General features: G+C 43.2%; 2 protein-coding genes and 1 pseudogene across 4 annotated transcripts in view; 2 read left to right on the plus strand and 1 right to left on the minus strand.

The window, feature by feature from the left end:
• LOC122552301 (mitochondrial adenyl nucleotide antiporter SLC25A24-like) overlaps window positions 1-5,773 on the plus strand; it is a 104,744-nt gene extending 98,971 nt beyond the window's left edge. Inside the window, exons 7-10 of the mRNA XM_087983514.1 lie at window positions 544-651; window positions 3,446-3,613; window positions 4,238-4,388; window positions 4,767-5,773. Of these exons, the coding sequence (XP_087839640.1) occupies window positions 544-651; window positions 3,446-3,613; window positions 4,238-4,388; window positions 4,767-4,951 (612 nt within the window). The 3' untranslated portion in view covers window positions 4,952-5,773. The remainder of the gene's footprint in view (window positions 1-543; window positions 652-3,445; window positions 3,614-4,237; window positions 4,389-4,766) is intronic.
• Window positions 5,774-9,091: 3,318 nt separating this feature from the next.
• khsrp (KH-type splicing regulatory protein) overlaps window positions 9,092-24,986 on the plus strand; it is a 44,522-nt gene continuing 28,627 nt past the window's right edge. For 2 of the 3 annotated variants that reach the window (XM_087983256.1, XM_087983257.1), the window contains exons 1-2: window positions 9,093-9,430; window positions 20,735-20,831. In XM_087983256.1, coding sequence (XP_087839382.1) covers window positions 9,299-9,430; window positions 20,735-20,831 — 229 coding nt within the window. In that variant the 5' untranslated portion in view covers window positions 9,093-9,298. Of the gene's footprint in view, window positions 9,431-20,734; window positions 20,832-24,986 lie in introns of all 3 variants that reach the window. The other variant, XM_087983255.1, reaches the window with a different exon arrangement.
• Window positions 16,710-17,141, minus strand: LOC122552107 (large ribosomal subunit protein eL42-like; annotated as a pseudogene).

Genomic DNA, 24,986 nt, shown 5'->3' on the forward strand with positions numbered 1-24,986 from the left:
AGGCATATCATTTGAACCTTCAGTATCAGCAGGAAAATCCTCACTCCTCCATTTCTGAGGGAACGGAGTTTCATTTAATGTTGCTGTTGGTGCCTAATTCTGAATAGCTAACACATTACAGACCACAGAGCTAAACCCAGGATCTTTATGCTGCTTTCCAAAATACACCAACAAAGTCAAAGAGGACAATTCCATTGGAGTTAGTACTGAGGGCATGTTGCGCTGTCGGAGGGTCAGTGCTGAGGGAGCGCCGCACTGTCGGAGGGTCAGTGCTGAGGGAGCGCCGCATTGTCGGAGGGTCAGTGCTGAGTTGTTCTGCACTGTCCAAGGTGTTGGTCTTCTGAGGTAAGGTTAAATCGAGGGTCTGTCTGCACTTTCAGGTGAAGCTCATTCGGCCCGTCATGCTTCTATCGAGTTTTTGAAAGTTCTGTCAATCATGCCCCTCTCCTGCAGCCCTGTGTTTCGCAATGATCAGGCTTGTAATTAAAAAGGTATGTGATGATACCTCGTGGCTAAAACTTTCTTTTTTAAATTCCTGAACAGTATAAAAAGTTATTTACGACCTCACACTCCACACTCGAGGTGCACGAACGCTTTGTGGCAGGTTCACTTGCTGGTGTCACCAGCCAGACTCTGATCTATCCGATGGAGGTAAGCAGTTTGTGTATCACCTACAGTCAGCATGAGCACTCAGAGTTATCAGGAGGATTCTCTATCCCCAAGAGTATAGAGGCTGTTTCATCGAGTCATACAGCACAGAAAGACACCCTTCGGTCCAACCGATCCATGCCAACCATGTTCCCAAACTAAACTAGTCCCACCAGACTGCGCTTGGCCCATATCCCTCCAAATCTTTCCTATTCATGAACATGTCTTTTAAACATTCTAACTGTATCTGTTTCCACCACTTTCTCTGTTGGTTCCTTCTGCACACAAACCACTCAGTGTAAAAATATCACCCCTTATATCCTTTCCAAATCTTTCTTCTCTCACCTTAAAAATATGCCTGCTGGTTTTGAACTCCCCAACTGTAGGGAAAAGACCCTTGTCAGTCACCTTATCTATGCACCTCATGATTTTATAAACCTCAGTAAGTTCACCCCACAACCTCCGACACTCCAGTGAAAAGAGTCCCAGTCTTTCCAGTTGATTTTTATACCTCAGAGCCTCTATTCCCGGCCACACCCTTGTTAATGATTCTAGAGTTTTGAAAGGAATTAATGGGGCAGTTGTGAAGATTTTTCTTTCCAATAATGGGGAGAACTTATCACACAACTCATCAATTGAAAATGAGTGCCAGGTTATTCTGGAGAGAAGCTAATAAACATTTTTACATGCAGAGTGCGGAAATGTCCCTGACAGTAATAAGTGCCCGGCATGGTGGCACAGTGGTTAGCACTGCTGCCTCACAGCGCCAGAGACCCAGGTTCAATTCCCGCCTCAGGTGACTGAGTGTGTGGAGTTTGCACGTTCTCCCCCGTGTCTGCGTGGGTTTCCTCCGGGTGCTCCGGTTTCCTCCCACAGTCCAAAGATATGCAGGTCAGGTGAATTGCCCGTAGTGTTAGGTAAGGGGTAAATGTAGTGGAATGGGTGGGTTGCGCTTCGGCGGGTCGGTGTGGACTTGTTGGGCCAAAGCGTAATCTAATCTAATCTAAATAGATGTTGATTTAATCAATAATGTAAAATTGGAGACTGATAGATTTTGCTGAGACAAGACAATTCGGGACCTACAGTGTGCACATTGATTCAAGGATGGGCAGCGGCATAGGCTAGATGGGCTGAAAAACCTCTTTATGCTTGTGTGATTGCTTATCGATCAGTAACTGCAGCTTTCTGTGTCTCCATCACACACACCCAGCAATAGGATAGCAGCATTCCCACGGACCAGTATTTCACAAACAGCACCAATCAGCATGTGCGACCATACCCTGATCCAAATGCATACTTCACTCTCTGTAAATAGTTCCCAAGATGACAGGTACCTAAGATTTGTTGAGCAACCTTGTGAGGTGTTGGGAAAGACACTGGTTAAAGTGCTGCTCAGAATTTGGTCAATGTATTCGATTCCCATTATGGAAAGATGTTTCGATCACTTTGTGAGAGGAATGATCATGAGTGAACCCAAGAAAGCAGCAGCTAATGCACTCATTTCCTTGCTAAAAGAATGCTGCTCACCAACCGGTATATTCCATTTACTAGCACAATCCAGTCGCAGTCTGAACTAGACAAGGTAGAAGGTACTGTCACCTGATCGACAGACTTCAGACTAACAAAAGGCCTAACCTCAACCACACAGGAGAAGGCTGCTCAGCCCTTTGACTGTGTCCTGTCTTCATTCAATCAGATCATTTCTCAATTGGATCTTAACTAACAATAGCTTCCGAAACATATTCAAATATTTCAACAGCGGTTTCACTTCATCGAGCTTGCAAAGAATTTTGAGTACATTGCATTAAAAAAAATTACATATAGGTAAATGATGCAAGTACAAAAGTGCACAATCATAAAAATTTAACTTTAATTGAATGTGTATTAAAGTCAGTTACATTTCTTCTGAACGCTCGAAGAAAACCCAACTAAAGGATTCAGGATGAAGAGACAAGACTAAAAATCAAATTATTCCTCAATTGTCCTCAACACCAGTCATGAATTTTCCTGGTGAAATAGAGTTAAGGATGCTGGGATTTAATGAGCCAGGATACTCATCAATTAATCTGCAAACATTTTGCAGTCAAACACCATTCTTACCTCTCAGATATGATACTGAAACAAAGTCCCACGTTCTCTCAGGTCATTTACTTTTCATTCTTTCAAGGGATGTGGGTGTCACTGACAAAACTAGTAATTATTGCCATCCTAATTACCCTTGGAAGTGAATGACTTGTTGGGACCATTTCAGAAGGCAGTTAAGAGTCAACCACACATAGGCCAGACCAGGTAATGTCCCTTAAGGACGTTAATGAATCAGAGGGGTTTTTACAGTTGCCATGGCTGTGATTATCTTAATATCCCAGATTTATGAATTGGATTTAAATTCCATCAGGGGCTGTGAGAGATTTCAGGATTACTGCACCACTATCTCCAACCTCTCAGGATAAAAGAGCCCACGGCAGTATTTCAGGGACGAGCAAGAGATTCTCCCTGATATCCTGGCGAATATTTAATATTCAACTGACATCACTCAAGTAATTATTCGCTTATTTAATACATTACCGAGTATGAGAGCTATACTAAGAACTACCTCTACATCACAACAGCTCCACTTCACAAAGTATTTCACTGGTTGAAAAACACTTTGGGATAACTTGAGGGTATGAATAGTACTGTAAGAATGCAAGTTCTTTCTCTCCTTATTCCTCCTAAATGTCTCCCTAACCCTGAAAGCTCTGTTATCTTCACTTAACAAGGAACCCCTCATCCTCACGACCAACCTTTGATCCTTTAGGTGCTGAAGACCAGGATGGGTCTTGGAAAGAGTGGCCAATATATGGGAATCTTTCACTGTGCCCAGAAGATGCTCAGGACAGAAGGCCCACGTGCATTTTTCAAAGGATACATCCCAAATGTTATTGGAATCATTCCTTATGCCGGGATTGATCTTGCTGTCTATGAGGTAACTCTTAAAAAGAAAGTGATTGTGTGACTTGTGTGAAACTTTCTTGAATGTCCCTTGGGCCAGAATCGGATATTTTCTTCTGATTCGGGTGTGCGCGTGCTGCATTGTGATCTTGTCCACACTGCCTGGGTTTTAATGGAGGTTTGCTGACACCCACAGATGACATTTCAGCAGAGACACTAATCCTTTAAAAAGGGCACGAGTATCTGTGGAGAATGAGGAATGTAGTGAGAACTCACAGTTGACCAGCTAAGATGACCACTGGGTGAAGAGCTGCTTTTCTGCCTTCAATAATAGAAGGCCATTCTGTCCATTAAGGCTGTGCTAACTTTTCAAAGAGTCATCCACCTCCATTCCTCTTTTTCCCAGAGCTTTGATTTCTTTCATTTTCCAGTATTTGGCCAATTCCCTGATGAAAGTTATGACTGAATCTGTTTCTTCCACCAATTCAGCCAGGTTTTTAAAAAGCTACATCTGCCTGTCATGAAACGTGGGACAACACATCCTGAAGTGGCAGAGCAATTGGCAGCTGCTGTTTTCCACAAACTGTGGGTAACTCAGTCTCATTTCCAGTTCTGTGCACTACTTCCCATTCATGAAGCTCTTTCTCTTCAATGGCAGACCGTGAAGAACAAATACTTACAAACCTACGGCCATTCCAGTACTGATCCTGGAGTCTTTGTGCTGCTTGCCTGTGGCACCATCTCCAGTACTTGTGGTCAACTCGCAAGCTACCCACTGGCACTCGTACGGACTAGGATGCAAGCACAAGGTTAGATTGAGAGGTTCCTGCAGTATTACGCTAAGAATGGGGATGTGGGACACTCTGAAATGGGAGCTGGGGTTTGTGATCCCCTTGCCAATACAATGAACTCAATAATACTTATATCAGAAGATGCTTGATAAAGTTCAAGAGCTCAGGATATAAGGAATGAGGGCCAGAGAGGGGGCCCAGGACTGGAGTTGGGGACATGATCGCGGGGTCAGGAGTGGAAGCAGGGCAGGGGCAGAGTGGAGGCCAGCATAAGAGGATGTTGGGGGCAGGGAGGGGGACCAGACTTGAGAACAGAGCGTGCTGGATAGACTGTAAGACAGTTAGCAGGAGCAGGGTAATTAAAAACCTCAAATATTCTCTACTTTCATCCCACAGCTGTCATCAAAAATGAGCCCCAGCTCACCATGATCCAGCAGTTTACCCGGATAGTGCAAGGTGAAGGCTGGTCTGGCCTGTACCGAGGAATTACCCCCAACTTCATGAAGGTGATCCCTGCTGTGAGCATCAGCTACGTTGTCTATGAATATATGAAATTCTTCCTGGGTGTCACCTCGAAGTAATGGGGTACCAAGACCCTTGGCTGATGGACAATTCTTCTCTATTTTGTTCCTGTGTTCTCTCTAAGCAAAAAGAACTCCAGAAAATTACCGCATGCTAGCCAAACTGAAGATGAATGTCCTCTCTGAACTCAACAGTTACCTCCAGTCTTAAATCCTCCTTTTTATTTGATTGTGCAATTTTCCAATCACCAAAACCTCACTGTATTGTTCTCAGGGCAGCTTTCCTTTGCATTGCTGCCTTCGATCAAGTCAGGGAAATGATCTTCAGCCTGCTTGAAGATCGCCGTTTAGGACTTGGATTGGATTCCTAATTTTATCCTCACTTGAGGTGCACTTTTCAACAAGAAACACTGGGTCAGCAAAGAGCAACCCCAGCTGAGATTGACCAGCAATGGTATTCAGAATCTCCTCATCCCAGTGCTGCTTTCAGGAAGTCTTTAAATGGAAAATGGTTTCTCATGCGATGTCTTGCCAATGCAGCTGGTAACCTGGTAATGCATGAGAATTTTACTGCAGAATGTGATGTCAGAACACTGTATGTACATAGTTATAGTTTTAATAATTTAATAAACGCACTTGCTCTTAATTCCTCACTGCTGTTCATTGAGGCTGATCTGTGAACTGAAGGGACAGTCCGAATCTCTGACTGCTATGTGATGCCCTTTAACTTTCAGATTATTCTATCCTTTGGAGCAAGTTTGCAACATAAGATTCATTGTAGCATCATTTTACATTTGTACAGTACCTTTGATATGGCAACACATCTCAAGATGATTCACAGCTTATATATCAAACATAGTTTGACACTGAGTTACTTCAGGAGATTTTGGTGCTTACAGGAGTGTCTTGAGGTAGAACACAGAAAGAGCGAGACATTAAGCGAACCGAACTCCAGAGACAAGGGAGCTGAGGGATTGCCTACTAGTGGTGCAGTAATACAAATGACAGATGTCATCCTCCCACTTAATAAAGCGTAATGTGGACAGCCATTTGACTTGGAGAGGATTGGGCAGGATGGTGAGGCTTTGTTCAATTAGGGGCAGTAGTCATGACACCAATTTTTCAAGTACACACTGTAAAACAGCAGAAACAAAAGGTCAACCACACTGAGTCAGTCATATTCCTGTCTCAAAATCTAGAGATCTGAACCCATCCACATGGGTGGAACTCCAGTACAAAGTGAATGGAGTGCAGCACTGTTTGTGGTTTTCCAAGTCTAATGAGAAGTGCAGACAAGTCCCATTACTCCACATACCATACCAAGTGTGTAAATGTCTTATTCAGTCACCAAAACTGATCAATTTCTTTCTTTTTAATCACAATTAACAAGAGCAAGAGACTTTTATCAGCCCTTTCAATAAACTCAAAACAAACTAATTTATTCTCAACCAGCTTATTCTTTAAGTTGCAAAACTGGTCGTCAACTGAGCTCATACACAGAACTAAACTCTATCCCCTGAATCCCAAACACACAGACATTCATACACAGACTGGACACAATTCTGCAGTGGTATTATGAGAGGAAAAGTTAAGAAGGAAAGTTAACCTAAATCTTTGAGATTAAGTTAACGGTTCAACTTTAAGAGCTTTTGAGGGAGATGGGAAATGCTAATTTCTGGAACTTTCTCTGATTCCCATAAGATATTTAATTAAGATGTAAATCTCTTCAGCTGGTTTTCTTTAGGGATTACTTAGAGTGAGAAACATTTTCTCTCCTGCCAGTTTTCTTCCAACTGTCACAAGTTGGTGAGGACAGAAAAAGCAACTTTAATTAAGAGGCTGTTGGAGACAACCTGTAGTACAGGTGGGCATGAAATTTCCCATCTCACCAATTGATGACGATCAGGGCAGCTTCCCCCAGTATCCTGGCTAACATTTATCTTTCAACCTACATCACAAATAAAGATTATTTGATCATTATTCTAAACTGAGCTTAAGCTTGCTGCCATTTTACTGACACAACAGTATATTTCAAAAGTGCCCCCACTTTCAAAAAATTCCAGACATTCAACAAACTTGAAAGGTGAAATCATTGAAACAAGCAACAAAGGAAATGGATCAATCTCTTTAGTACAGCTAGCCTATTAATCACACAATAATGCCCTTACTACATTACCCTGCAATTTTCTCAACTTCAAATATTAATATAGTTTTCTTTCAGAAATCATTGCCAAATCTGCTTCTATTGTCTTTCTAGACAACACATTTCAGATCATAACTGTGATAATTTTATCTACTTTTGCCAGAGAAAACCTATTTCTTTCTCTTTGCTCTTAACAAATCCACTTGATTTTGAACCGCAAATAAATCTCTATTTAACCAATCTGAAGAAGGGTCACTGGATCCAAATCTGCTTTCTCTCTGCTGATGCTGCCAGATCTACTTTAATTTTTCTATCAATTTCTGTTTTTATCTCTATTTAACCATCTCTGTTCTAAACTATCCCTGTCTTAGCCATACAACCAAAATCTCTAATCCTAGGCACCATCACAAAAATCTCCTTTGCTTCCTTGCTTCTTGAAATACAGTCCCAAAAATTGGACAAAAGTATTCCAGCCAGAGAATTCTAACGAAACACTAAATTTCTAAAGGTCAGGGAATTTGAGCTAAGCGCTAAATTTCTAAAGGTTTAGCATAACTGGGTTGCTTTTTGTACTCAATTTCAACAGCCAAGGATTCTATCCATCTAGCTAATGATGTTTAAATCTCTTGAATAGCTCATTTGGGTTTAATAGCTTATTACTGTGTATATATTATCTCTAAATTATATTAAGATAACTCTTCCAACAGGAACTATCTAGGCAACAAGTTACTTTAGACATTGTTCTTCAAGTCGCACGTGGAACAACGAACAGGCAAGGCTCCCCAGCTGACCCTGGTCCACTGCATGTTTTCTCACTCCATCCAGGTAGTGTTTTGCTTTTGGAGTCCCTCCTCAAAAGTACTGGCTGAGTTTTCTTTGGTGAGCTCCATCTTCTTTTCCAACCTGCTGGTGTCCACTTAACTGCGAATGACAGGGAGGCAGTCTATATGTTTTCCCAATCTCCAATCGTCTCTGTTTCACAATGCCTTCGAGGCACCTTCGTCCTGCGTAACATGCCTTCATTGGGTAATGATGCCTCTTTAAGTGATACCTAACATTTTATTCAGGCAAGGCTGGCAGAAGAGATCTAACAAACTAACTCAGGTTCAGGTATACCAGATCTTTTTAAATCAGTAAGAGTTGTGAGGTAAAGGCAGGAAAGTGGAGGTGAGGATGATCAGATTAGTTGTGATCTCATTTGAACTGCCTGCCTCGTGTTCCTTTGTCTTAAAGTGACATCATTGTGCTCTTCAATGTGTCAATGGCAATGGATTGCAGTTGGCACCACAGTGATATGTAAAAAAAAAGGAAACTATTTTCTAATCTAACCTGTTCACATATATTATTACTCACCTCTGGAACAGGTAGGACTTGAAATCTAGCCTCCTAGCTCAAAGGTAGGGGCACGACCATGGAGCCTGCTCAGAGTGCAGCCTCATAGCTGTATTGGTGCCAAGGCCATGGGGAGCCAATGGAAGGCAAATGGCGCTTTGCCAATCCTTGTATAGCCCTCATTCACCACAAAACCCTCCCTGACGGATGATGCCGTCCACCAATTTCGCGGAACAAGCTTGCAAACATTAAATATCACACAGATACTGAATATCTACATGGAAAAAGGAGGTGAAATTTTCTCCTCATCTTTCATCCAACCTGCCCTCCATTTTTTTTCCTTTGCACAGCATGACATTGCAGACCGCCCTCCGACCATTCCGCGCGGCCATTGGCGCCGCCGCCCGCCAACCAAAACGCACGCTCCGCCGCTTGGCCGGCCCTCCCGGTGATGTCACACGCACTCCAGGATCCCGCTGCAGCACATGTCCGCCAATCACAATGACGTCGAGGACATGACGCGTTGCTATTAGGTAACCGTGCCATCAATCAGGCAGGCGACAAACGCATACGGCTTTTCCATTGGACAATAGCCGCGTCCATCACGACGGCATGGCCAAACGTCGCTCGTCCATTGGACGAAGGAGCTGTCAATCACACCGTGCTTTCAGGCCCTCCCCCTTTCCCCGTTCCCCCCCCCCCCCCTCCCCGTCCGTCTCTTGGCGGTGTCGAGGCGGGAGGGTTGGAAGCCATTACTGGGCCCGGGCCTGCGAGCGGCGAGGATTAGGAGGCTAACTGGAACCGGTGCCCGGGCGTCAGGCGGGAGAGAGTGAGGTGAAAAAAAAACAACTAACGTAATCCAGAGCCGCGGATCCACCCGCCGGGCGAGCGAGCGATCGAGCGAGTCGGTGCAGCGGCGGACCCAGCTGGAAATGGCGGACTTCGCGGCAGCGGCGCCCCCGCACGCAGTCGGTGCCGGCGCGGCCGGAGCCGGGGCCGGGGCCGGCGGGGCGGCCTTCAAAAAGCCGGACGCTTTCGCGGACGCGGTGCAGCGGGCACGGCAGGTCAGTTATAGGGGGAGGCGGGGGAGCTGTGTGTGAGCAGGTGGACAGGGAGGGAAGCCTGGCCGACTAGGCCGCGCCGGGCTTCTACATGGGGGAGGTGGCGGCTGGTGTGGGGCGACCCTGTGTTCTCTCTCTCTCTCTGTCTCTCTCTCCCCCGGGGGAGCCCTGGGAATGGAAGGGGGATCCGGCACCCCCCCCCCCCCCCCCGTCTCTCCTGGCGTTGCCCGGGGTCTGGAAGGCTTCCTTCTTACAGGCCGTCCCGCCTGGAAATGGTTTTTATAAATTAACGTCCTCGCCCCTGCTTCAAATCCTTCCGCCCCATCACAAAAGGATCGTGGGTGCACCATTGGGAACCTCAACAAACCTACTGATTGTTTAGATTTATTGTTCATCAAAGACATGTGGCTTCACATCAGGCTCCCCAGTGCGTTTTTAAGCAATTCAGAGAGCGCCTCTGGAACAGGTTGAGTGACTTATAGTTAACTCAGCCTGCATGAGCCCCATTTCCCCTTTAAATGGGAATTTATTCATTTATAGTCACTGCCACTAACTTTGAATTGCATTCTCTGTAATGCAAGATACCCGTGTTTGCTTTGTGCCTCTCCATGATAGCATGGTTTTGGAGAATGGAGTCCATTGTATTTCTCTTTGAGCAGGCGTATAATTTGTGCGTTTTTGAAAAAATCATTTTCCAGATGTTCTGTCATGTGCTGAAATAAAAGGTAATTCATTCTCCAATCACCCCCAAAAAGAAATGACAGTGCTTGATCTTTACAACAGGTCAACTTGAGTTTGAGGTCAAATGGCAGTGCATTGCAACCAGTTTCCAATTCTTGCAACAAATTTACAGTTAACTTTTTTTTCACAACTTGTTAATCCAAAACACACATTGTTTAATGTAAAATTGGCAGTGTATAGTTCTGAGCAGTGTGAGAATGGCTTTTTTTGTGTGATGCCTTCCTTGGATTTTGAAACCTTTCTTTTTGGAGGAACATTGTGCAGGACTGCGAGCACTGCTCTAGCTGAAGTGGGAGGAATTGATCATGTTGGAATCCCAATGTGGAATTTTCCAGATTCTGAATCCCTTAATGATGCTGATCATGGGTGCGGGTATAATTGGGCAGGGTGGCTGTAAGTTATATTTTGGGGATGTGTAGGGACAATGAAGTTCAAGTGGACCACATTGTTCTTTCATTTAAAGAAGGATGTTGATGCATTGGAGGTGATTTGGAAGAGGTTAATAGGGTTGACACCAAGAATGAGCAGCTTGTCTTGAGGAAATATTGGATAGGTTCTGAAGAAAGATCCCATCCGAAACATTGACTGTACTTTGTCTGCTGTCATGCCTGTTGAGTTTTTTTTACAGCAATTTCTGCTTTTTGAATTGTTGCCTCTGCAGTTTTGAAGATCGAAGGTTAACTTGATTGAAGCTTGAGGTCCTCAATGATCTTGTTGAGGTGGATGTAAAAAGGAAATTTGCTCTTAGGGGTCAGTGCAGAGCCTGAGGTCTCTGTTTAAAACTTAAGGTTTAACTCTTTGGATCAATCTGAAGGAAACTTTTTCTGAGGGATGTGGAACTTGGGAACCCTCTTCCCCAGAAGGTGGTGGAGGAGTTGTATATTTTGAAAGAAGAGTTTGCTAGAAACTCTTTTCTCAGTTTGACCATCCTACCCAATTTGTGACACTGCAGGCTGAGGAATTGCTAAACCTAACGCTGTTCCTCTAGCATTAAAATACACCAACAGCAAAGCCATTTAATTTGTTTAGACAGTTCCGGATGGCAACTGACTCTAAAATGAAACATGATTTTCTGCTCTGAGAAAGGAAAATACATCACTGAACTGAGCAATTCTTTCCCAATCTGGAATGTTGCGTTCAGATCTGGACACTGACCTTGAAGGTCACAATGACACAAGGTGAGTGTGTGGGGGGGCAGGTTGCATAACTGTAGCTTACATTTCCATAACAATGGAAGATCAGGGAATGAAGTGATCAAAAATCATAACATGAGTGACATCTCACTCTGGGGAATTGACAACAAAGACAATAGACTTGAGGGAAAGCATTCATTGAATCAGGAATCACTTTCTCAAAGGTTAATGTAATCTGAAGCTCTCTTTGTCCCAGATGGTGATGGATGCTATAGGTCTATTTAGTATTTTTGAGAGATTTGACAGCTAAGGGCATCGCAAGAAATGGGGCAAAGACAAGTAAATAGAAATGGGACGTAAATTGGCTAATAATGTGATTTCTGAAACTGTATCTTTCTCGTTTTTCTTCAGGTTGTCTCCCTTTAGCTTGTTGAATCCTTATTAAGGCACAGTGATGCGCAAACTTACTGACAAAGCTTTTAATCATGGACTGGATTCCCTTCTCAACTGCCATCACTTGTGCAACATAACAGTCAGCATGATTATAGTCTTAGCATCTCGCTCTTGCTCTTGCTTTTTCTCTGCCATTTGTTGTGGTTGTGGCTGATCATCCAATTCACATTTCCGACGCCCCTCTCCCAAGTCCCTCCTCCCTACCTTTTATCTTAGCCTGCTGGAGATGAACTCGGATTTCACCAGTTTCCTCATTTCCCCTCCCCCCACCCTGTCTCAGTCAAATCCATCAAATTCAGCACCGCCTTCCTAACCTGAGATCTTCTTCCCGACCTCTCCGCCCCCACCCCAGTCTGACCTATCACCCTCACCTTGACCTCTTTCCACCTATCACATTTCCGACGCCCCTCTCCCAAGTCCCTCCTCCCTACCTTTTATCTTAGCCTGCTGGACAAACTTTCCCCATTCCTGAAGAAGGGCTTATGCCCGAAACGTCGATTCTCCTGTTCCCTGGATGCTGCCTGACCTGCTGCGCTTTTCCAGCAACACATTTCCAGCTCTGATCTCCAGCATCTGCAGACCTCACTTTCTCCTCATCCAATTCAATAGCCAGTTGCTGTTTCTCCCCAAGTACTTTGATCCCTTTGACCACAAGTGCTATGTCCACCTGCTTGAAAGTTGAAAATGTAATGTTTGACCTTGACTGCTTTCTATGGTAGTGTACTCCACAGGCTCACCACTCACCACTGTGTCTTGTCCAGTTTGAAGTTCATAGGTTTTTGAGATCTATCCTCATTCTTCTGAACTCAAGCGAATATAATTCCAACTAATTCAATCTCTTGTATGTCAGTCCCACCGACCCAGGGACAAGTCTGGTAAACCTTCGCTGCATATTCTAGATAGCAAGAGCATCCTTCCTCCGATAAGGAGACCAAAACTGCATATAATATTCCAGGTGTGACCTCACCAAGGTCCCTGTAAAATTGCAGCAAGACCTTCCTGCTCCTGTACTCTAATCCCCTCACTATGATGGCTAACAAAAGTGTTTGCTTTCTTGACCACCGGCATGCTTAACCTAAGCAACTGGTGTACGAAGACACCCATATCTCTTGGCACATTCCCTTCTCTCAATTTATCATTCAGATTATTTCTAATTTAGAAGTACAGTTTGTAACCATTTCACCTTCCTGATTTTGCTACCAAATTGGATAACCTCTCATTCATCCACGTTGTACTGTATCTGCTGTGCATTTGCCCACTCACTCAGCTTGTCCACATGAAATACTGAAATGTCTGCCTCCTCCTTACAGCTCACCTTTTTAGAAAAGTTCAAAAGCGCTTACTTTGTTCTTGTGTCCTCGGTTTCTTTGTTAACCTTTTTTTGTCATTTTTATTGCCTTTTGAAACTTTCCTCTAGTTGAGATATTTTCTAATTAACTTGTATAAAGATGTCATTACCCACCCCTGGAGCAGATGGGAATTGAACCCAGGCCTCCTGGCTCAGAGCTAGGGACACTACCAATGCACAACAAGAACCCTGATCCTCTGGTTTACCATTTAGTCTTTACCTCATTCTTTTCAATTGAACACTATCCTAACTTCCTCTGTTAACTCTTTTGTTTATCCCTTTCCTAGGATCCTCCTTCCTCACTTGTTTTTATGCTGCTTGCCTTTAACGGCTATTAATTTTGGCTTTTTACCATTGCTTTTCCCCATCAACCCCGTTTCCTAATTTTTTTAATGCTGTGACATTCTCTCCCTGGGTATCACTTATCAAAATACTGTTGCCATTTACTGTTGCTTTGTAGGTCTACATTTTCCCCCATCTCATTATTTGACAGCCACAACTATCCCAATTTACCATAACACCAGTCCCAGCATAATTCAAGCATAGAATGACCTACTGGAACTATGTTAGCTTAGCTCGGTTATACATTCTGGGATAATGCAAGATTCTTATTTTGGTTCCCATGTTCATTCTGAACTATTTAACTTTGTTTCCCATTTGTCTTTGGCACATTATTTTTATGTATCCAACAGTTAAGGAATTTGAATGTTTCATGATATTCAGTTTTCTGTGCAATCTCAATTGCATGGTCATAAATGTGTTGACCATCTTTTACACTGAAAAATGTAATTGCTGAATTACTTCATATGCTGATCTGGTGAGCAACTCAGGTGGGAGAATGGGTTGAGATGCATGAAAAGGTATGTTTTGAACTATTCAACTAATTTGGAGCATTTTCAGAAGCAGCCCTATTTCTCATTAGCCTCCTTCTGCACGCACTCCAGTTGAATTGGATTTTTGCTTTGGTTCCCCCAGTGGGACAAAAAACCCTCCCATGAGGACAATCTTAGGGAGTTACCACTGTACCATGTGTTGAATTTACCTACACTCATTGAGCCCAGCCGAGGTACAGAACCTAGCTAATGTGGAATGACCAGAATTAATCTCATTTCAGGTTGCTCTGAGAGCTTTGAACCTCCACAGGAGAATGATCTTTGTCTCACAGCATAAAGTTAACTGTGCTCTTGAGCAACAACTTGCATTTTGGAAGCATTTATAGGGTAAAACATGTCGCAGTCAATAATGAAATGTTAAGCTCAGCACCATCCAGGACTGTGCCTGTTTGACTGGCCTGTGCAGCACCTTTAACATTGACTCCCTCTGACTCCATGCCACTCCTTCAGAGTCTCTGGGTCAAAATCCTAGAACTCTTGCCCTAACGGCTCTGAATGTACTTAGCTACCATGGATTACAGCAATTTCAAACTGTGGCTGTTTGCTACCAACAAACAGTCGCATTGTCCACATTCTGTGAACACATTTATTTTTAAAATTCCTGCCTTCATTTGAAGTAGCGATGTTTCTTTCTGAATTTGTTTTGTCCCGTTAATTCTGCATCATTTTCTCCCCTACCCGACTGTCACACCGTGTTGCTGAAAGCTGTGCCTTCATTGGCTCAGTCCCAATTATTTGGAATTCTAGAAGCCCATTTCTACTTAAGATGCTCTTTAAATACAATTTTTTGGCAAAGCCTTTAGCCACTCTGATCATTTATTGCTATGTCTCATTATGATTCTGGATATTTTCCATGATTTGGGGGGGGGGGGGGGAGGAGAAGAGAGGTTCTTGTTTGTTCTGGTGTCTAATTGCAGAGAAGTTAGAACAGTAGAAGCAGCATAAATGGGTGGAGTTAGGCTCCCACAGAACCAGGGTTTTAGTTTAGTTTCAAGAGTTGTTGGAGGTTTGAAGATGATGACATTGAAGCTGCTAGATCTTTGTCTTTCTCTACAGCGAAATGCTTGGGTTCTCTTCCTGCTGCCAGAATTGCACGTGGGATAACCTCTTTTACTGAATTTGCCTTTGTCAGGGATGTATTTATGGGCTGTTACTATATTGGAACGGTTGCCGTTTAGTAGTTGAATACTCTAACATTCTGTTAAGTTTTCCAATAGAGACAGACAGGAGGCTGAGGGAACACAGCAAGGCAGGCAGCATCAGGGGGGACAGACAGGAGGCTGGGGGAAACGCAGCAAGGCAGGCAGCATCAGGAGGGACAGGCAGGAGGCTGGGGGAACACAGCAAGGCAGGCAGCATCAGGAGGGACAGACAGGAGGCTGGGGGAAACGCAGCAAGGCAGGCAGCATCAGGAGGGACAGGCAGGAGGCTGGGGGAACACAGCAAGGCAGGCAGCATCAGGAGGTACAGGCAGGAGGCTGGGGGAACACAGCAAGCCAGGCAGCATCAGGAGGGACAGGCAGGAGGCTGGGGGAACACAGCAAGGCAGGCAGCATTAGGAGGTGGAGAAGTTGATGTTTCGGGTGTAACCCTTCTTCAGGACTTCTCCACCTCCTATTGCTGCCTGGCTTGCTATGTTCTTCCAGTCTGCTGCCTGGCTTGCTGTATTCTCCCAGCTTCCTGCCTGTCCCTCCTGATGCTGCCTGGCTTGTTGTGTCCTTCCTGCCTCTTGCCTGTTTATGTTTTGCTTTCCAGCATCTTCAGTATTTTGTCTCTAACTAAGTTTTCTAACAGAGTCAAAGTTAGACCAATGCTTTCTTTTGTTTGTATTTTCACTGTATGGTAAGAATGAAGTGTTTCTCTTAAAACCGAGTTATGTAACCAATCAAATTACGTCTCAAACACAGCACCTTATGCTTGCCTTTAAATCAGAAAACGTTTAGGTCTGGGCCTATGTCCTTGATATATTTGAAGCAGGTGTGGTCTGGTCCATTATAAAGGTGACATGACCCTGTTCTTACTGAACTTAAAGTGAAATAAAAAGAATTTGAGGAATGCAGCAGGTATGGCAGTGTCTGAAGAGAGAAATTGTTTTAAGTTGCGGTGGATGTAATTTTCCTTCTATTTCCATATCACGGATGCTGCCTTATTCTCTTTGTTTTTCCAGCATTTTATGTATTTATTCGACTACCAGTATCTGCAATGTTTTGCTTTTATTTGAGCCTGAAATGAAACTGGGCCACATGTTCCTTTATTCTAACACCACCTGAGGAAGGGAACTGCCAAGATAAGGGGTTAGTCTGATTCAGAAACTGGCAAATGCAAACTGGGCAGTATGTGATTCCTGACAAACTGATGGTTCTTATGTACCATGCAGTTGCGTGCTGCTAGCCAGTATTGTCCAGAAGTAACCACGCTTAACTTGATGTCCAACAGAATGTTGAATTCATGTTGTGACCAGAGACTCTAAATTTACTTGATGCACAAAGGAAGTTCAGTTGTTCATCACATGAGTCTTTGCCCTGAGCAGGGGACAAAACCGATCACGATGCCGATTCACAAATACAGAGAGTACGTTTAAATAATGCTTGATGATTCCTAATATACCATCTTGAATTTAAATTACAGTGGCTGTATATAAGGCAGAAAGTTTTGTTTAAACTTTGTGATTTTCTACTCTAAAGAACAAAGACTGCAGTTTAGAACGGGATTACTTAGTCCTTCCTTTTCTTGTCTCCTCCCAGCTCAAAGCTCTTGTACCTGTTGATAACCAGCATTCTCTTCTGATCGACAAATGGGATCCACACACCCCAGTCTTAAATCAATCTTTATGGTCTTAGCCTTTTCTTGAAATAGAGGCTTTGGCTGCCCACTATAACCACTTTGTTTTCTGTCATAACATCACGGATCTTCTGCGCACAAAGGATCCTCTCCCTTTTTGTACTGGATAACATTACGTGGCTAGTGTCTGCAATATTCCTTGTACTAGATCCTCTGAATCTTTTTTACGTTGACCATTTTGCTGTCTTAGCCCTGAGCAGCGAAGGGGAAGCGTAATGGTGGTGGCTGGCGTTCGGAACAGGAGAGATTGCTGGCATCTGTGCGACGGTACTCAGGCAAAATTTGCAACTTGCAGAAGAGGAGGGGAGAAAACAGCAAGCAGAAATGAGACTAAATCGCAGGCATGACAGTTGCATTCTGATGTAGTAGGTGCTGCAGCCCTAATGTTTTCCTATTTATATCAGTGACATGGGCGAGAGGAATGGAGGTGTCATAGCTTATTTTGCAGATGATACGAAGATAGAAAAGCTCGTCATGAAGAGGATATGAGGCTGTAAGTCAATCGTGTTGGCTGTGTGGTAAGAATTCTAGCAAACTGATTATCATGTGGGAGAGTGTGGAATTTTGCATTTTCATAGGTGTTATGGAGATGCATTATATTATGTGTTGCTCGCAGGACTTGGGCTTTGGAGGATTGTGGCAAATCAGTTCATTTATGTTTTGTGAAGATACCTGGAAAAGAAGAGGTTATTGAAAGTAAATTCACAAATAGAGATTTTTAAAAACCAGAATAGGGATAGCTTTGTTTTGTTAGGGTTTGTTTGAACAGTGAGTCGCTTAAAAAGGTGCTTGTTGTATTTGATGGCTTTGAAGGAAAGACTGCTAAGAACATGCTGCCCAATTAGTCTGTCCTTTCTGAAAAGAGAACTCTCCTGTGAGGTCAGGGTGAAGCCGATTTTTCCTTTTGAAAGAGTAATTGCTCAAGCTCATATATCCTGAGCACAGTATGTCTGCAAGACTTCAGAAACAACCATGTGTGGTTAGTGACTTGACTGCACTCGCCAAAAGATCAGAATAACAGATTCTGGAACATTCTACACTTTATCATAGAAATGTACAGCACAGAAACAGACCCTTCGGTCCAACTTATCCATAGCACCCAGATATCATAAATTAATCTCGTCCCATTTGCAAGCACTTGCCCATATCCCTTTTAAGCTCTTCCTATTCATATACACATCCAGATGCCTTTTAAATGTTCCAATTGTACCAGCCTCCTCCCATATCCTCTGGCAGCACATTCCACACACGCACCATCCTCTGAGTGAAAAGGTTGCCCCTTAAGTCCCTTTTATATCTTTCCCCTCTCCTCTTAAACCTGTGTCCTCTAGTATTGGACTCTCCCACCCAAGGGGAAAGACGTTGGCTACTTAGGTTTTCCATGGCCCTCCTGATGTTATACACCTCTGTAAGGTCACCCTTCAGCTTCTGACTCTCCTTTGCCTTGAAGCATCTGTTAGCCTGAGTGTATCTTTCTTTTTACAAGCCAACCTCTGCAAAAGATTCATTTTTCTCTTTTCCTCAAGAGTGTGTGTTTGAGATGTTTAGAAGGATAAGCATTTGCACCTGCCTATTCCTGACCACATATATTCATGTATTTCATTCAATAAGTTTAGGTAATAAACTGACGGTTGTATTAGTTGAAACAATGAGAAAGTTGGACCAAATCAGCAGGTGTGGCAGCATCTGTGGAAAGCTAAGCTATTAATGTTTCAAGTCTGGTATGACACTTCGTGACTGGTTGTATTGGTTGGTCTTTTTGTTTTAACACCTGATACAGATCAAATTTTTAATTGGAAAAAGTAATGCATTTTGATGTTGTGATATGTGGACCAGTTTAGATTAGATTAGATTCCTTATAGTGTGGAAACAGGCTCTTCAGCCTAAAAAGTCCACACCGACCCTCTGGAGAGGAACCCACCCCCTCTCTGCATAACGCACCTAACACTACGGGCAACTTAGCATGGCCAATTCACCTAACCTGCACATCTGTGGACTGTGGGAGGAAACCCGGCAGACACGGGGAGAATGTGCAAACTCCAAACAGACAGTCGCCCGAGGCTGGAGTCGAACCTGGAACCCTGATGCTGTGAGGCATCAGTGCTAACCACTGAGCCACCGTGCTGCCTTTGAGCAACTGTCTAAGGACTGGAAAGGTGAAAAAGCAGAATGTTAAATAAAGAGAATTACCATAGAATTCCAGATCCAATTTTGTATCCACCAATATCTTGATCAAATCCCCTGCATTTAAGTCTGAATCATTAGTATTCACCACAAGCAGAATGGGTCCCAAAAACAAATCCTGTGGAACTTGACTGACAGACTTCCAGTCTCAAACATACCTTTGAATCCAGTGTGCCACTCTACCTTGGATACTATGGGCTCTTATTGTCCAAGATCCTAAGCCCACTCGTGCCTCTTCTGTTACTGTTCAATTCTTATAATATTTCAGTCTTCCAACCTGACGTCTGTACCTGTGCTGACCTTTGTCATTGTGCAGACTGATAGTGTATTCATTGAGGGCACTGCCTACGTTTTGAGTCCGCACACAGCGTGTGGATTGTAACAGGCCCGATTAGGGAATTCAGACTGTCCTATCTACTGTTGCTGGTGCCCATGTTATGTTGCCACATTTTTATACCTTCTGTGTGGGTGCTTGCTGATGTGATATACCATGTGTGGGTTATCAAGGGAGTGTAACACAACAGGTGCAGCTTGCCTACTCAATATAGCAGTGTTACGTGCCTCTTTACTCCCTGGACAAGCTTTGGCTATATTGAATCCTGAACTCACCAGATAATCCATGCCATGTATATTTATGATAGTGCATAGAAAACAGAGATTACTTACACGCTCAAAAGCTACTGCTGTGTTTCGGATCAGAACTCAAAATGAGGTTCTTATTCCATTTGTCTCAACCAATGACTGAATGGAAGTAGTGAACTAATACATTTTAAATGACCAGAACAGCATTTTTCAAATGTTTGGCCCTCGGTATCAGCATTTTACATTTCTTCAGTCTTTTCTTTTTAAAGGAGTTTTTTGAGAATGCAAATTTTCGCCTTCTGTTTTGTGGACAATCTCTCTCACTTTTCCAGCAGGTCTGAACAATGATTGCAAATAAAAATATTTTCTTTCCCAGTCTTCTGTCTCAAATGTTAGCTTTACTGTCGGCCTCAGCTGAGACCATTGATGGTGCCAGCACCTTCCTGACTCGGGTCTGTCTCCTGGACCATAACAGGAAGGCTTACCATATGCCTACCCTAGAGATGAGTGAGAGGAGAGAGTTTAGTGTGTGAATCTTTTTTCAAAGGTTGTGGGCAATTGACACAGTGAGTTAACACTTGGGATTGTATGAAGGAGTTACGTTGCCTTGAAAGGACCCCCTTGAGACGCAGTGATAGAGTCGTGGGTTCAAGTCTCATCTGCTCCAGAAAAGTGTGTAATAATATCTCTGAACTGGTTGATTGGAAATTCCAGTTTTATTAGGCTAAAAGAAGTTACCTTGAAATGTTCCTGAAAAAATCATAGTGTTTGTCGTGATGCAGTGCTGCTCTTTGAGTTGCTCTTTCCTTGTTGGCGTAAACATTTTGAAGCAAATAATTATTTAATACTCAATTTTATTATCATTGTCTCATGAAGATGCACTCAACTGAATTTGAATCACTGGAAATAGTTTGCATTGACACAGTGACTTAAAGCATTCAGCATTGTCAGCTCATGTGTCCTGTGATAAACCATTGAGTTGGTTCAGCTGGCTAACCTTGCTGACTGGGAGGTGTAGGTTTTGACCATGTGGTTTAAGGCAGGGTCAAGAGAAAACGTTCTGCAATGCTTCACTTCCAAGGAATAAATGGTCTTTCTATGTGAGTAACTGTGACTTTTAATGAATCTGCAGATAGCTGCTAAAATTGGAGGTGACACTGCAACAACAGTAAACCACAGCACACCAGAATTTGGATTTGTTGGTCAAAAGAGACAACTAGAAGATGGAGGTAAGACAATCAGAATAATGGATTTCTTCAGTTGGTTCTGAAGTTTGTATAGTTAGTAACTACTTTTTCTTGGTAACTGACAGTACCAGTGTGCAATATTACAATCACCGTTTTGACCTCTATTTGGTTTGATTTGGTTTATTACAGTCACTTGTACTGAGACAGTGACGAGCTTTTTGTCTTAGGTGCTTTACAAGCAGAATTCTCCCGAGAAAGTGCTCCTGGGTAACGGAAGAGTGCAGGATAGCTGCTGAGTAAGTGCAGAAAGAGACGAACATCAACGTTAGAGAGGTCCATTCAAAAGTCTGTCAACAACAGGGAAGAAGCTGTTCTTGACTCTATGTATATGTATGCAAACTTCTATTTTCAGCCTTATTGAAGAGTGTGGAAGACAGTGTAACCAGTATGGGAGGGGTCTTTGATTGCATTGGTTGCTTTCCTGATGTAGCAGGTGGATTGAGTTGTATTCACAGCTCTCTGTAGTTTCCTGTGGTCTTGGGAGGAGCAGTTGCTGCACCACATTTACGGTGCATCTAGATAGGATGCTTTCTGTGGTGCATCAGTAAACATTTCAAAGAGCCTTTATGGACATGCCAAATTGCATTAGCCTCCTGAGGAAGTAGAGGCATTGCTGTGCTTGCCGTGGGTGATCCAGGACAGGTTGGTGATCGTCATTCCCAGGAACTTGGCGCTGTCAACCATCTCCACATGTACATTATTGATATAGATGTAGGCATGCCCTTAAGATGGTGCTACCATTCACGTGACATAAACTGTCTCTAATTCAATCTCAGCCTGAGGTGACTCTAGATGCTAAGGTATTAAATAATTGAATTGAAAACTTAACTGGCTCCCATCATGCATCACCAGTCACCATTCACATGAAAGAGTATCAGTGTTGGTGTGCATCTGCTGTGACAGATGTACACGGTCAAGTGGAGCCCAGAGGTCAGGAGCCTTCCTCTGGATCTTTGTTGATTTGAGTCTAGCTTGTCCATTGTTGCCTTGGAAGACATTTTGAAGGTGACCATCCTTTCAGGTGCAGGTTTGTCAGTGAGAGAAATCATTATCCACTCCACTCGGATTTTGAGGTAACACTGTTTAACTCTGGAGAACTGGTTGAGTAATTTCTTTTCACTTGAATGAAGTGTTTAAAGGCCAAAGCGTGAGCTAAAATGAGCAAGAACTCAAATTTGTTTTGCAACGAATTGTCATGGAATAAATCTCTGGGGAGGTTGTTGAAGCAGATGGTATAAATCTGTTCAAAATTTAATTGGGCTGTGTTATGAGACAAGGATACAGTGAAACGATAGAAAGGAAGTGGTATTAGGAAAGCAATATATTTGGCTAGTTATCTTTCTTTTGTACTGAAGTTTCTTGGTTTTCTTCAAACCTTTACTCCATTGCATGTGTGCGGAAGAAGATCTTAATGCATTGTGTGACACAGATAGTAAAAACTGGAAAAGTGTCTTCCTCTTGTGCTCACACTTCCACCCTCTGCCATATGCTTCAATCTGAGCAGACTGGTTTTTTGAAGATTATCATCTCAAAATATGTGCTGCAATGTGTGGGAGGGTGAGGCATCAGAAATCATTGTACACCGTTCTGAGTACAGTTTTCACCAACTGTGTTGAAGTGAAATGTACTGGAAACCTATTTCACATCCTGGAAGTGTGGCACTTAACTGGAGATCTTTTGTGACATTGGTATTGGTTTTTAGTGGAATCTGCCTTTCTCTGGGTCTGGTCCGGTGAATTTCAACCCATTTTTCACTGTGGATGTAGGTTTGCTCACTGGGCTGGAAGGTTCATTTTCAGACGTTTCGACACCATACTAGGTAACATCATCAATGAGCCTCCGGTAAAGCACTGGTGTTGTGGTCCACTGTCTTTTCATGTTTTTAGGTTTCCTTGGACTGGTGATGTCATTTCCGGTTCTCTCCATTTTTGTTTCCAGATGGTGGTAATTGGGGTGCACCTCAATGTGTTTGTTGATGGAATTCCGATTGGATTGCCATACTTTGGAATTCCCGAGCATGTCTCTGTTTGGCTCGTCCTAGGATGGATGTCCCAGTCGCAGTGGTGTCCTTCCTTATCTGTATGTAAGGATACTAGTGAGAGTGTCATGTTGTTTTGTGGCTAGTTAATGGTCATGTATCCTGGTGGCTAGTTTTCTGCCTGTTTGTCCAACGTAGTGCTTGTTACAGTTCTTGCATGGTATTTTGTAAATGACATTAGTTTTGCTTGTTGTCTGTATGGGGTCTTTCATGTTCATTAGCTGCTGTTTTAGTGTGTTGGTGGGTTTGTGGGCTACTATGATGCCAAAGGGTCTGAGTAGGCTGGCAGTCTAAATGAAACAAATGAAAGGAAACCTTCAAGACCATCAATAATATCCTTACTGGCATAAAATTCACCAAAGAGGAGGAAAACAGCAACAAACTACCATTCCTGGATATCATAGAGCGATCAGTCAATTGGGAACTTCAAACTGGCGTCCACAGGAAAACAACACATACAGACCAAGCACTGAACTACAGAAGCAATCGTCCCAACAACCGCAAACGAGGCTGCATTAGAACATGACTTCAATGAGCCACCACACACTGCAGCACAGAGGAAAATCACCTATACAAGCTGTTCAAAAAGAACAAGTGCCCAATGAACATCATCTGCCGATTTCTCAGCAACAAAAAACAAGCAAGCAGACAAAACCCGTCCAGAAACCCTAGTCACTCTCCCCTACATCAAAGACATCTTGGAAATGACTGCCAGCCTACTCAGACCCCGTGGCATCATGGTAGCCCACCAACACACTAAAACAGCAGTTAATGAACTTGAAAGACTCTGTACAGACGACAAGCAAAACTAATGTTATTTACAAAATACCATGCAAGGACTGGGACAAACAGGCAGAAAACGAGTTATCGGGATAGATGAACATAACTAGCCACATAGACATGACCCACTCTCTCAAGTGTCCTTACATACAGATGAGGAAGGACACCACTTCAACGCATCCCATCCGAGGACAAGCCAAACAGAAACACACACTAGAATTCCTAGAAGCATGGCATTTCAACAAACACATCGACTTGGACCCCATTTACCACTCTCTGAGAAAAAGAACAGGAAATGACACCACAACCCGAGGCAACCTCAACACCCAAGTTGAAAACAGGACATCACACCAATGCTTCACCGGAGGCTCACTGATGTTACCAGTATGGTGACAAAGTGAGTGAAAACAATGTCCAGCTAGTGAGCCAACTTATATCCAGAACCTCAACCTGAGCTGCAGATCTTCTGTAGACTCGTGAATGGTTTTTACTGTGTTTCTATCCCAAACTAATACTTGCGAGATGTGAATAAAGAGTTGGTTTCTGGCCTTGTGCTGTACAAAACATGAGGCTACTGTGAAACCAGAGAGGACAACTCTCCAGTTGACTTTAGCTTTCTCCTTGGCAAGTTGATCTTATATTAAGGTCGAGCTTTTCGCCATAGGATATGCAGTGAGTGGTAACAGGCCATGTATGCTATTACAAATATGTTTGTGTGCAGAAACTCAAGAGTGTGGTTTAATCCAGCACAACACGTTGGGCAATCATTCTAACTGAGCCATGGTGGATTGATTCCATTTATCTGCTTCATGTCCGTCTAGGGCCTGGACATGCTATTTTAGTGTCATCTTGGAAATGTGTTGTTACTGTAGTCAGAAACAGGTATTGTAAATTTGAGAAATTGAAGTGAAGAATGGGATAAAATAGAAACTGTCTAAATTGAGTTGTGGTGTCCTTGCCCCACATCTGTCTTTGAGTTATTGTGATGTTTTGATGCGTTTGCATGAAGCTTTCAGTTCATGTTTGTGTTTGTGTTTTAATTTCACTTTGCCTCTGTGACCATTAAGAGCTGGCCCCATAGTTCTCTGGTTAACATGTCAAATGATGCTAAAGTAATTAGATGATTTGGAATTGAGATATCAAATTGAAATCAAGTTTGTGGCTTGAGACTGTTGGTCCTTTCCAGCTGTTTCCTTGGTTATTTTGAAGTGTCTTTGTAGATGTGTTAATGCAAGAGAGAGAATCCATGTTCACCTCCCTTTGTTTGACCTGTACCAACTCACCAGGTCCAGTTCTCTTGATTAACTCTTTGATTCACT

The sequence above is a fragment of the Chiloscyllium plagiosum genome, unplaced genomic scaffold (assembly GCF_037043375.1).
Source record: "Chiloscyllium plagiosum isolate Xiang-an unplaced genomic scaffold, Cpla_swu_hap1 HiC_scaffold_45, whole genome shotgun sequence".
Taxonomy (NCBI): domain Eukaryota; kingdom Metazoa; phylum Chordata; class Chondrichthyes; order Orectolobiformes; family Hemiscylliidae; genus Chiloscyllium; species Chiloscyllium plagiosum.